The sequence below is a fragment of the Dermacentor albipictus genome, chromosome 6 (genome assembly GCF_038994185.2).
Source record: "Dermacentor albipictus isolate Rhodes 1998 colony chromosome 6, USDA_Dalb.pri_finalv2, whole genome shotgun sequence".
Classification (NCBI taxonomy): Eukaryota; Metazoa; Arthropoda; class Arachnida; order Ixodida; family Ixodidae; genus Dermacentor; species Dermacentor albipictus.
Genome location: NC_091826.1, coordinates 2,412,800 through 2,425,495, shown reverse-complemented (window position 1 = coordinate 2,425,495; position 12,696 = coordinate 2,412,800). Strand labels below are relative to the sequence as shown.

At 50.7% G+C, this 12,696-nt stretch overlaps 1 protein-coding gene and 1 long non-coding RNA gene across 2 annotated transcripts in view; both read left to right on the top strand.

The window, feature by feature from the left end:
- Window positions 1–12,696, top strand: part of LOC135917048 (uncharacterized) — a 44,343-nt gene that overhangs the window by 26,510 nt on the left and 5,137 nt on the right. The window lies entirely within an intron of this gene.
- LOC135917040 (uncharacterized) lies at window positions 10,755–12,281 on the top strand. The gene has a single exon (XM_065450524.2). The coding sequence runs from the start codon at window positions 10,758–10,760 to the stop codon at window positions 12,006–12,008; it is 1,251 nt and encodes a 416-aa protein (XP_065306596.2). The 5' UTR covers window positions 10,755–10,757; the 3' UTR covers window positions 12,009–12,281.

Sequence of the window (12,696 nt, the reverse complement as noted above, 5' to 3'; positions counted from 1 at the left end):
ATAATTTAGGGTATAGATGAGTCATTAATTAACACTGGGGTGGGTAAAGAACCAGTTTGCAATTGTCTGAACAGCACGTTCATGTTCAGGTTCATGTTTCTCGGGATGAGGTCCACCCGAATCCGGCGCCGGGTTCCGTCCGGGACAGAAACGTCGCTACTCGCCGCTTTCGCTCCGGGCGTGAAGCCCAAGTATTGAAGTATGCGCCTGCCGGCTTCAGTCATAGAGAGCCGCTCCAGCTGGGCAGTCCGTTGCGCTTCCGCAATTTCGTCGAGGGTATTGTGTACCCCCAGGCTCAGGAGCTTGTTGGTGTTCGTACACTCGAATAGTCCGAGCGCCGCCTTGTAAGCTCGGCGTATCAGGGCGTTGATTTTATTCCTTTCACATTGCATCCAGTTGTGGAAGGCTGCACCGTAGGTGATGTGGCTGATTACGAAGGAGTGCACAAGCCGAATCAAGCTTTCCTCCTTCATCCTTGCCTTGCGGTTGGCAACCCGTCTGATGAGACATATTGCGTTGATAATCTTGGCTGTAAGGCGGGAAATAGTCTCGCCGTTGCCCCGTCGCTTGTCTATAATCATGCCGAGCACCCGGATTTTGTCGACCTCCGGGATCACGTGGCCGTTCCTCGTCACGATCGTGATGGCCTCGTAAACCCTCGCTTCGCTCTTCTTACGTCTGACGTATTTCGGTGGTAACACCAGCAGTTCTGACCTGCTCGGTGAGCAGATCAAACCGGAACCGTTCAGCTGGTCTTCGATCGCGTCGACGGCTTCTTGCAACGTGCTCTCAATGTGACCATCGGTGCCTCCCGGAACCCACAGCGTGATGTCATCGGCGTAGATGGTGTGCCGGGCGCCCTCGACGCGAGAGAGTCGCTTGGCCACCCCGATCATAACGAGGTTGACTAACAACGGCGAGATGACCGAGCCTTCGGGGGTCCCGACACTGCCGAGCCTCTTCTCTTGGAGCCATAGATCGCCGGCGCAGAGCTCCGTAGTCCGCCCCGTCAGAAAGTCCTTGATATAATTGCACGTTCTTGCGCCCATGTTGAGTCTGGACACCTGGGCTAGGATTGCAGAGTGCTTCACCTTGTCGAAGGTGCTCTGCAAGTCCAGCCCCAGAATGGCCTTGTTGTCTTTAGTTAAGGTGTCATCGTCAATTATATCTTTCTTCAACAGAATCATCGCGTCTTGGGTGCCGAGGGAACGCCGAAACCCGATGATCGTGGTGGGGTATAGTCCCGACTCCTCCAGGTAATCCTGCCACCTACACATGAGGACATGCTCCAACACCTTGCCCACGCAGGACGTGAGCGAGATGGGCCGGAGGTTGTCCGTGTTCGGCGGCTTGCCTGGTTTGGGGATGAGTATGGTCTTGGTAGTCTTCCACTGCTGGTGCAGTGACCCCGCACTCCAGCACTTGTAGTAACCTGTGAGGTTTTCGATGGCCACATCGCTGAGCTTCTTGAGCGCTCTGTTCGAGATGTGATCCGACCCGGCCGCCGACTTGCTGTTTAGTTCGTGCAGGGCCGCTCGCACCTCCTCGACGCTGATGTCGCGGTCAAGCTTCTCGTTGGCTTGACCGCCGTACTCAGGATGCTTTTCCGTGGGTGTAACCGGAAGGTACTTGCTGTTTATGCGTCTGATTACTTCAGTTTCCCCGTTTTCCTTGACTGCTCTGTGAATGATCTTTGCGAGGCGGTCGCGTTGGTGGGATCTTGTTTTAGTCACGTCGAGTAGATGCCGCATCAAGTTCCAGGTTTTGCCGCAATGCATCTGCCCGTCCGCAGCATTACAGATTTCGTTCCATTGTTGCGTGCAGAGCAGCCGACAATGAACTTCGATGGCGCGATTCAGCTCCGCCACCTTCTTCTTTAGGCACCTATTTAGTCGTTGCTTCTTCCACCTGTTTAGGATAGATTGCTTTGCTTCGAATAAGTGCGCGAGGCGGCTGTCAACCTTGTCGACCTGCTCATCCGTTTCTATGATTTTGGTCGCCTCCTTGACCTTCCCCGCGATGTGGGCTGACCATTCTTCTATGTTCTCGATTTCCTCCATCTCCGTTGGTAACAGGCTACGGAAGGCATCCCAATCCGTAAAATTATGTTTTCTGGTGTGCTCCGAGGCCTTGACCTCTTCCGGTATGATGACTTCTACGATGTAGTGGTCCCTGCCGAGCTCTGACCCCGTGTTGCGCCAGGAGATATTCCCCTTCTCGTCGTTCTTCACGAACGTGAGGTCCGGCGTCGTATCCCTGGACACAGAGTTCCCAATCCTTGTAGGATCAGTCAGGTCTGTGATGAGGGTGAAGCCCAGGTCTAATGTGTCTTGGAACAGGTCTCGCCCCTTGGCCAATTGCTTGTTATATCCCCATGCCGGGTGTGCCGCGTTGAAGTCCCCGCAGGCGACGAGCCTGTGAGTCCCCGCCACGGTGCTGGCTCTGTGAAGGAGCGTCTTGAATTTTTGCTTCCAGTGTGAAGGGCTACTGTAGACGTTAAGCAGAAAGGTGCTGTTCTTTTGTTTCTTGCCTGTAACGACCTCGATGAGAGTGTATTCAATTTTACTATTGTGCAGCTCGTGCTCAATAAAGGTGAGTCCCTTGCGAACCAATGTGCATATCCCTCTACCGCCGCTGACCTTTGGAGACTTGGCGTATACCCGATAACCGGGTAGCGACACTGCATCAGTGCGAGTCTCTTGTATCATGATTATATCAGGCTTGCTTGCTACTTGTTTTATGTGTTGTTGCAAGACTGCCTTCTTGCTAGCGAAACCGTTACAGTTCCAGTGCCAGGTCACGAGACCCTTCACTGCTGTAGTTGTTGCTGTTGCTGGAGCGGCCATGATTGTTGCTGATTGTACTGCCGCGTTATTTGCTGTATTGCGTTCGTTAACTGCTGACACGTCCGCTCGATGGCGGCGAACCTGTCGTTAATCATCGTGGTGAACGTTGTCTTAATATAATCTTCGAGCCCGTCGAGGTGTTCCTCAAATTGGTCGACCTTGTCTTTCAGGTTGTCCACCCGGTCTTTGAGCTTGCGCTCCTTCAGGTTCTCGATCGCTCGTCTCTTCGGTGCCGGTTCCTTCTCAGCGGATGTTGATGGTACAGCGCTGCTGATGCTGGGTGTTGGTTCACATGATACCGCTTGGGGCGTTTGTTATTGGTGGAACGGGTCGTCAGAAGCTTCTTGATTTCCATGATCTCGTTTGTCATCTTGCTAATAGTGGCCTCTTGCCCACTGACTTTCGTCTCGAGCTCGTTGTTTTTGCGCCTGAGTGCCTCGTTGGCTTCCTTCAACCTCCTCATCGCCTCGTCTTCCCTCGTCTTGCTGTTGTTGTTGCCATCGACGGTCTTGCTGGTGCTAATGGTCTTGGTCGTTGCGGTGGTCGTTGCGGTATTGGAGGTGGTAGTGGTGGTGGCACCCCCCTGTGCTTTCTTGGCACCGTGCCTTGCTGCATCGGCCCAGCTCACACGGTCACGTGACTGCGATCGGTTACGGCTAAGGCTACGCTGTCTACTGTCGCTGGCCCTGCGCTTGGAGACTGAACGTGATGCTCGGCGACCAGCTGGGCCTGCAGGTGTTGCGGTTGCTGACATCAGCGATGGAAATTCCTCAGCTATAAGAGATGCTCGTTGTTGCTGCTGCGCTTGTTGTTCGGCCATCTTGCGCTCCCATTGTCTCCTTGTAACTACGTATGGGACCTTGAACCTATTCTTGCAAACCTTGTCACCGGTCAGATGTGGCCCTCCGCACAATCTGCAAGTGGGGGTACAACTACGGTCTTCCTTGGGGTCAACGGCCCCGCAAGCAAAGCAAGCCCTCACGTGAGGGTTTGGACAAACGTCGCGGCGGTGGCCCACCTTTCCGCACTGCTTACATACATCGAATTGTTTTTGATATAGGCTGCACTTGGTGAGAACGGGACCATAGCACACGTAATTCGGGACCTTCAGGCCCTTGAAAGCCACGATGACTGTGGTCGAGCTACCAATCCTCTTCGCGCCAAGTGCCAAGGGATTTCTCGAGTTAACAATGTTCCGGTCGATTGCGGCCGAGGTGTCCTGTATGGGATATCTCTAATAATGCCTTTAACGGTGCCATATGGCGCGGTTTGACATGCGCCAACCACGTGTTCCTTGCCACCAATGCAGATCGATTTTATCTCGGCGTAACGTGAAGCACGTATATCGTCGGGGGTACTCACCACCATGATGTTTTGTTGCAAGTTGGGGCAGAAGGTGTCCGCTGCTCCCTCCTCCCTTGATACGTTCGCCGCCGTCATGATGGCTGATGCCACGGTGGCGGTCTGAGTCCTCTCGATGTGAAGGCCTCCCCGAGGCCGCACTATCACCTTGGTCTCCTCCCTCAGTAGAGCGTCCGCCATCCTTGCTGCCCTCGTCACCGAAGCTTTCACGTTCCTGGCAAAGTTCTTCGTCGTAGGTCTTGACTGGCGAGCGGCAGTCCCCTGGCCGGCCAAGGTCTTCATACGCCGGCCTACATGTGACCAGTCTGCATCGTCGTTGAATTCCTCGGAAGAAATTTCTTCCCCTTGAATTTCAACGCACATATGGCTAACGCCGGAATTCGCCGGGTCCCGAACAATGGACGTCTCCATCTCGGTCGACATGTTTGTCGACAATTGGCGAAACATCGTACCTCTTGGTAGCCACCGGTACCGGTTGATGACCCGCACTCTCACAGACACAGTGGTAATAGTTATACCGCGGTAAAAAATAATTAGCACTGCAAAATTGGTCATAAAATCCGGAGCCGATGTGAGCACGTCCTGAACATTTCAATATAATTTCTCAAGTTGCACCGCACTGTATGTTTATCGGTCTCCTCAGCGTGCGATTTCCCTCTGCTTCTTTTTCGTAATCCAGTGCGTTAATTCATAACACGAACATGACCATATGCAATACCTTTCTTTAATGCGCTTCTCACCACTCCCTTTCCATTCCAGTGAACTTGTCAGAATCTAGTGTCAAAAAGTTGACAGACCTTATAAAGCGTCACGACATTAACCGGGCAGCAGGCGCGCGGGCGAGCGTCTCAGTGCTGCTCACCGAACGTAGCAGAAATCTTCCTCGCGTCTGCGCGTGCTGCACGCCCGAGTTGCAGCCCTGCCGGTTTCGCCAACCGAACCGAACTGCTGGCGCCAACCGAACGCAGCTCCTTGCCCTGCGGCTACGTGTGAATAAGGCTGAGACCGGGCTCCCTTCCGTACGTCGGGCACTGCGACACCGAGCCTACCATGCTGCACGCCTCCAAAGGCAGCCACTACCTATTATAGTACTTTCGAATGTTGTCAAGCAGACACCCACGGCGGTAAAGCGTCACCACTTAATCAGAACCGTGGCGCAGGTGCGACTTTAAACTTTCGTTTTCAGCTCGCTTCGGCGCTACCGACGCGGCCGCTGGGTCCGCGTGATCCCTCACGCCGACGGTGGCGCCAGGTTTTCCAGTGGTGGAGCTCGCCGACAATACAGGGCGTCCGAGAAGTAACTTCGCAGTGAGAAAATGAAAAAAAAAATATGATGGGATGAGGATAATTCTGAATGACATCGCCTTCCAGGGTTCTACTATGACACATAAATACCCAAGAAAGTGGATGGGGAAACAGCGCCGCGGTCGCTCAATTGGTAGAGCATCGCACGCGAAATGCGAAGGTTGTGGGTTCGGTTTCCACCTGTGGCAAGTTGTTTTTATGCGAAGCATATTAACGTAGGTTTCGGGCCTTCGCGCGACGCCCGGCGGTGGCCACCATTGACCCTGAAGTGGGCTCACGTGACCTGACGTCACGTGATGACGTCACACAGGCTGCAGATGGGGCCTCATATCGCGCCGTCGGTCGCCTCCCGGCGGTGGCCACCATTGACCTTCAAGTGACCTTCAAGCAGCTCACGTGACATGACGTCACGGGATGACGTCACACCGGCTGCAGATGGGGCCCCATATCGCGCCGTCGGTCGCCTCCCGGCGATGGCTACCATTGACCCTGAAGTGAGATCACATGATGTGACGTCACGTGATGACGTTACACCGGCTGCAGATGGGGCCTCATATAGCGCAGTCGGACGTCGCCCAGCGGAGGCCTCCACGCTTCGGTTCGCGCCGTCGCACGCGACGCGGCGGCGGCGCCACCATCGCTGCATCACGTGATATGTGACGTCACGCCAGGGATGGAGCGGCGCGCGCCCGCCGTCGCGTCAGTCTCTGTGCCCGCAACCGCGCCAGCGTCTTTGCGCCGGGCGTGTATGCGGTCAAGATGCCTCCAAACGCTAAGGATACGCTAAGGTTAAGCCCAGTGGATGCTTCGCATCCACTGGGCTTAACCTTGAGAAGTCTCAAATTTTTTTCATCCACTCTCATTTCCGTCAATTTATCGTTTCTTTATTTCATTTATTAAGCGCAAGTAATTTCCCCTATGTTGTCCTTGGTGTCAGTGTTTGTTGGCTTCTTACGATATGACTTATAAAAATCGAGCACCTCGGTTAACCCTCTTTTCTCTCGTTTATCGCATTTCCACGTGGGATATGATAGCACAAGGCCTGTAGTTCGTCTGATACTGCCTAGACGCTGTAACTTAGTTACTGACTCGCGAATGGCATTAGGATGCCACCGACAGCCATCCCCCATGCCATTGCACAGATACTGGATGTCCGCAAAATAACTGCTCAGTGGAAATTGTGCTCTTTGAAGTTTTACAAGGCCAGGGCAGTGATTACTGCAGGACACGCTGCAAAATGTCCACCAACGGCTTGAGAATATATCTGCACACGACGCTGTACGTCGTTGAACACTTGGTGGAGGGATGCTGGAGTTAACCGTGCAATCTTATGGGTAATGAATGTTTATGGAGCTCAAATAAAATTTGCAAGTAAGCAAGTGCCACAAACTATAGCATTATCGGTTGAACTACATACATGCGTACACGCGCACGTGTGTGTCTCCGAGACGAATAGCTTGCCGGGGGTGAATTGAGAGTTGCGAAAAACGGGCTCGTCACAAGCGCGTTCCTGCCTTTGGCCTGACGGCCTCACGCTGCGGCACACGAGCCGTTCCCGAGAGGACGCCCCTCGCGACGGCGATCTGTCACCGTCTTGTGCGTCCGATCGTCGGCAGGTCACGCAGAAGCGACCAGCTCGTGGTGGAATTAGCGCCGCGAAATGCACCTGCAATGCACTCCTGCACACTGAACAGCATTGACCAAGTCGGTTCTGAAGATCTGATCAATGCCAGACGGGCCTTCCCGCGGTCGTTCGCGAGGATGCATCGAGACATCTCGCGCGCAACCTGTCGCCTAATGTTTGAAGACACCTGAGAGTCTGCTTCTTATGACCTCCACGGGCTTCTTAAGAAGGTGCGGAGCTTAATTACTAAATTTTGTGCATTCATTGCAGGCTTGCTGAGTAGCTAGCACAAAAAATCTCGAATTAGAACCCACAGGTTAAGTGACGCTTGCCTTACTTACCCCCGTATGCAGAAGTGCAACTTAAGTCGAAGCACATGCTTGACTTGATTTAGATGACGCCTGGCGTTAACGTGCCCAAAGACGCTCACTGCGTTTCCTTCGGCGCGTTCCCGATAGGCGTCACTCGGATCAAGTCAAGCATGGGCTTCAACTTAAGTTGCATTTCTGCATACGGGGGTTAAACTGGATTCCACGCAACTTATTTGATGATTAAATCACCGAACACCTACATAAACTTAGAGAAGGGAAATTGTACCTTCCACAGTGCAACGGAAATAAGAGTAGCAGTGGCGTTGTGAACTAAAGTATGGGACCTAGAGATGGCGCTGGCAAAATCAAAACTAATATCATCATCATTTCGTAGTGAGCATTATGGCCTCTACGGAAGCGGCTGGTGGGGTTCATTGCGCTGCTCGTTCGCTGGTTTTGGGCGTTTTAATGTCGCTTTCAGAGCGGTTTCGTCTGTATGATACTCTAAGGTGATTACCGATACCTTTATTATATCGCCAGGTGACCGAGAGACCTCAACTGGCAAAAAAATCCCGTCAGGCAAGTAAGCTTACATTGTTTATTGTCAATCGGGAATGAAGTAGTACATGCCCACAATTTTCGTACAGGTCAAGTGGAACTAATGCTGTCAGTCACCGAGTTTACAAAATACAGAAATACAGATTAACGAAATTCAAATCTGAAATCGAGCGAAGTTTTCTCATCGTGTTTACAGAAATACAGAATACAGATTAACGAAATTCAAATCTGAAATCGAGCGAAGTTTTCTCATCGTGTTTGGCGTGCCGCCAAAGTAAGGAGAGGGAAGCTTCAGACAACAACATTTGTCCTCGGCTACACTCTTACTTGCATAGCGTACAGTGCTGTTTGGCGTGTTCGATACTATACGTATATTGTCTGCCTTCTACGATTTCAGCTAGATTTAGAAAAGAAGTGCTCGGCAAAGATGTACTATCAGCAAGGTAAGCTCGTGCTGCAATGTCGCATTGTTTTTATAACACATTGGCGATAGGCACGAAGTGTAGAGAAAAAAAAAAAAGAACGTTATGCTAAATTTTTGACTACATACTGTGTGCCCTTGATATTTTTGCTGCACATTTAGTGCTCAAGTGCAGCAGTAAAAGCTTTGGCACAGGTGGATTACTCATAGGGAGCCGAGGAACGTTATGGAGACGACAGTGCCTACAAGGACCTCTGCAAATATTGTGTATAAACGAGCACACTAAATAAACATGCCCAAAGTATGCCCAATTAATGCTCACGGAGCCTTGTAAAATGTGATTAGCGGTTTCATGTTGAAAGAACGTCTCGGTTTGTGTGTTCAAACAATGCAAGAAGGTTACAAGGAAATTCACACTTCAGTTGAGTAACAGAGGTGAGCAAGGGGAGCCTCAGCCCACCGCCAACGTTTCAACAATCAAACATATTTGCGAGGGCCGTGACGAAGTTCCCACGCTGAGGCTTCCCTTGATCATCCATTGTTGATTGGCTGACTGTTAAGCCAAACTTAAAGTATATTTCAGACACTTTTTGTGAACACACAGTCCTCAGGTATGTCATCTGCTGTTTGAAGAGAGAGAAAATTTGATTTTATTGGGTTGTCATGTTTGACAAATGTGCAGTAGGCCAGCTGCGTGAATTTACCTGTTCTAGCCATCTTTTATGGTGCGGAGCTAGCGTAGTTACTGATTTCATGCAAACTGTACATTAGCTTGTTGTAGTTAAATGAAAAATACGATATCCTGATCTAATTCTACTCCTATCACTTACCATCTGAGCAATGTTACCTTAGATTTCTTCATGTACTATAAATATATTGGTGTACACATTACAAATAACTTAAATTAGACCAATATAGAGTATGTCATTAGCAATCCTATACACCTTCGCGGGTATGTACAGTGCCACTTCTTCAAAGCACTGCCTACATTAAAATTACACCTTTACAAGACGGTAATACGCTCAAAACTTGAATATGTATCTGCAATATGGGATCACAGTCGCATTAGTCTTATTACTCCACTTGAACTAGTACAAAATAACTCTGCTCGTTTCATTCTTTCTAATTATAACCGTACCGCGAGTGTAACTTTGATGAAACTAACCAGCACTTATTCCCCTCGCTAATCGCCGCAGTTGCCATGTTTCGCTTGTCGCCGACTTCACGACGACTTCATACCGCGGCCTCAAGTACATTTCAATCTGCATCGATCATCGCAGTAACCCGAGGATTGATTCTTGCTACAGAAAGTATTTCTTTCAATCTTTCATCCCCCGTACATCTCAGGAATGGAACAACCTTCTCTCAAGTGTCGTAGCCATTACCAATTACAAACTTTTTTCGCAGAACATTAGCTAACATTTAATAATCAGAAGAATCATTGTATTACCAGAACTCACTGCTCTTGTTTGTTTGTTTTGCTCTACACTCTAAGAAGAATTCCGGGGAAAACGGGAGTAACTGCGCAGTTCGTCCCAAAAAGGGCGCTTTCGTCCCTCAAGGGAGTAACTGCATGGATGTGCGTGCCGTGTGCAAATTTTGGAGAGTAAGTGTTTAGTCCCTGGTCAGAAAGAGAGCAACGGGAGGACGAACGGCAACAGTTACTCCCCATGCGCTCCGCTGTTTTCGTCCGTGTCGTGCAGTGATGCGGCAAAAACTGTGTTGTCTATAAATCGTGAATAGTTCGAAGTTCGTGCACTGTCCATTGAACTACATGCAAAGCAGCACATTGCCTCTTCGTGAGAAAATTGCGTGAAATTTAAAGTTGGAATGTGAAGAGGCATGCCCTTCGTGCGCACCCCATAAGTGAGCGATAGAAATTAAACGCGCAAGTCATTGATAGACTGCCAGATTCTGCTGGTCAATAGTACCTAAGTTCATTCCGTTCCAAGGAGATTACGAACTTAACTGAAGCGATGTGTAGCTCAAACGGGACACACTAAGCGACAGAGCAATTGTCCGTCTCTGTCGTCTTAGGTGCCTCGTTTGAGCTCGCTACACGCTTACATCGTGTAGTGCCTCAGTTTAAAGCACCCTAAGAATACTTGGGCATATTTCTTTTCGCACTCACTGATGGTTGCAAGTACACTCAACGTTACACTCTCCCCGCACAACATACACAAATGCCGAGTCGCTTTTACATTGCCGCACCTGCGTTCCGATGCTTAATCTGTCTCAATTTCCCGGTCTCGTCAAGCAATCTGCCGAGGTGCAGAGGTGCAGGTGCAGGGAGAAAGAAGAAGACGGCGTTCCGAACGGTCGCTTTTTTCATGTTCTCCGCTCCAAATGTTTTATCGGCCCCTGGCCGAGGTGCTGCTCAGGCTTCAGCCAGCAGCAATGACTACCGTGTTGTGTTACCCCGTCTTCCTACCGGTAAGCTGGTTGCGGACTCCGTTTTCCTGCATGCTGACTTAAGTGGTCGACCGTACAGAGCCCAAGATTTCAGAGACGCCCTTCGGAACGTTATTGACCTGAAGGAAATAAGTTCCATCGGACAATTTCAGATGTCGCACGTGTGGATGGTGACGTGCAAATCATCAATGACAAAATCAAAGCTAGTCACGTGCGGAGAATTATCCGTAAAAGGTAGACGCTGCCTCGTTATTGACCCCGAGCCCACGGAAGTAAAAATGAAGCTTTTATGGCTTCCTGAGCGTTTGGAAGACGATTACATTCGAGATGCGCTCCAGGCTTACGGGAAAGTGAAGTCCATATCAGTAGAAAGCTGGAGAGTATCAGAAATGGAGCAAATGCGTACCCTCAATCGTGACGTGGTGTTGACTCTTGCCGATGGAGTCGGCGTGGGCGACGTTCCACATCTGCTACACGTTTGTGGAGTGCAGAGCCTTGTATTGATTCCAGGCCGGCCCCCGCTTTGTCTCCGCTGTAACAAGGTTGGACACATTCGTCGGAACTGCAGAACCCCACGTTGTGAAGCCTGCCGACGCTTTGGTCACACAGATGAAGAATGTGTTGTGACATACGCCGACAAGTTACGGCACAGGACAAGGCCTCCAGAAGAAAGCTTGCAGGAACACATAATGGATGTTACTGAGGTTCTCGATGCAACGGGAGACGTTCCCTCTTCCGCGGATACCAGCTGTGCCAGTAAGGCCCCTCTACATGTTAAAGAGAATGACATCGCAGAACTGCCTGTGGAAAAGGAAAGTACCGAAAAGAAAGAAGCGCCCGCTACCACGCAGCCAGTTGCCGCCCAGCCAGCGAATGAGACAGCCGCTGATGACTCATCTGCTGCACCGAAGCACCTCAACACGTGCGCTATGCTGGCAGAGGACAACCGAAGTAGCGCGGATACGTCAATTCCGAAGCGCCGTGCGACTAACAGATCAGAGTCAAGCACGGACAGCGAGACGGCGAGTACCACAAGAAAAGCACGTCGCCGCAAAACATCGACACATTCAGGAAAGTGCCGGCGATCACGGTCCAGGAGGCCTGGTGAGAGTTCGGAGGGAGCCTCGCCGTTACCCTCTAGGGCCGACCGCATAGAGAATCAAGTATAAATAGTGGGTAGTCACCATGGCCCTGTCCCAGCAACTTCTCTTCGCAACTTTGAACGTGCGAGGCCTTAGGTCTTTGCAGAAACAGGCGCAGCTTCGCCGGCTTTTGTCTAGGAAGCGCCTCGACTTCGTCGCCGTGCAGGAGACGAAGATTGAGAGTGATGACGAGACAGAAAGGGCTTTGCGACCTTTTCTGTCTGAATATAATGTCTGCGTTTCACACGCTCTTGGTTTATCCGCGGGCTGTTTCCTGTTTCTGAAAAAGAGCCTATTTTGTTCAGCACTTAGTTACCATGTAGACACTGGAGGTCGATATATATGTTGTGATTTTGTGTTGCAGGGTGTGCCATGGCGATTAGTCAACGTCTATGCATTTAATGACGCTGCAAAACGAATTGTCTTCTTTGATACTGTGCGTAGTCTAATGGACTGTGATCGTTGCATTGTGTTAATGGGAGATTTCAATTGTGTATGTGATCCGTGCGATCGAAGCGGCATTAACACTCAGCGGGACAGGAGTGGTGAAGTTTTATCTAACCTAATAGAAAGAGCAGGGCTCATTGATATAGGAGTGTCGGGACAGGGAGCTCGCTCTTATACACGAATTCAAGGCCGCTCTTACGCCCGCCTTCATCGGATTTATGTTTCTTCATCCCTCCTCTCCCGGGAACTGTCCTGCACTACTATCCCA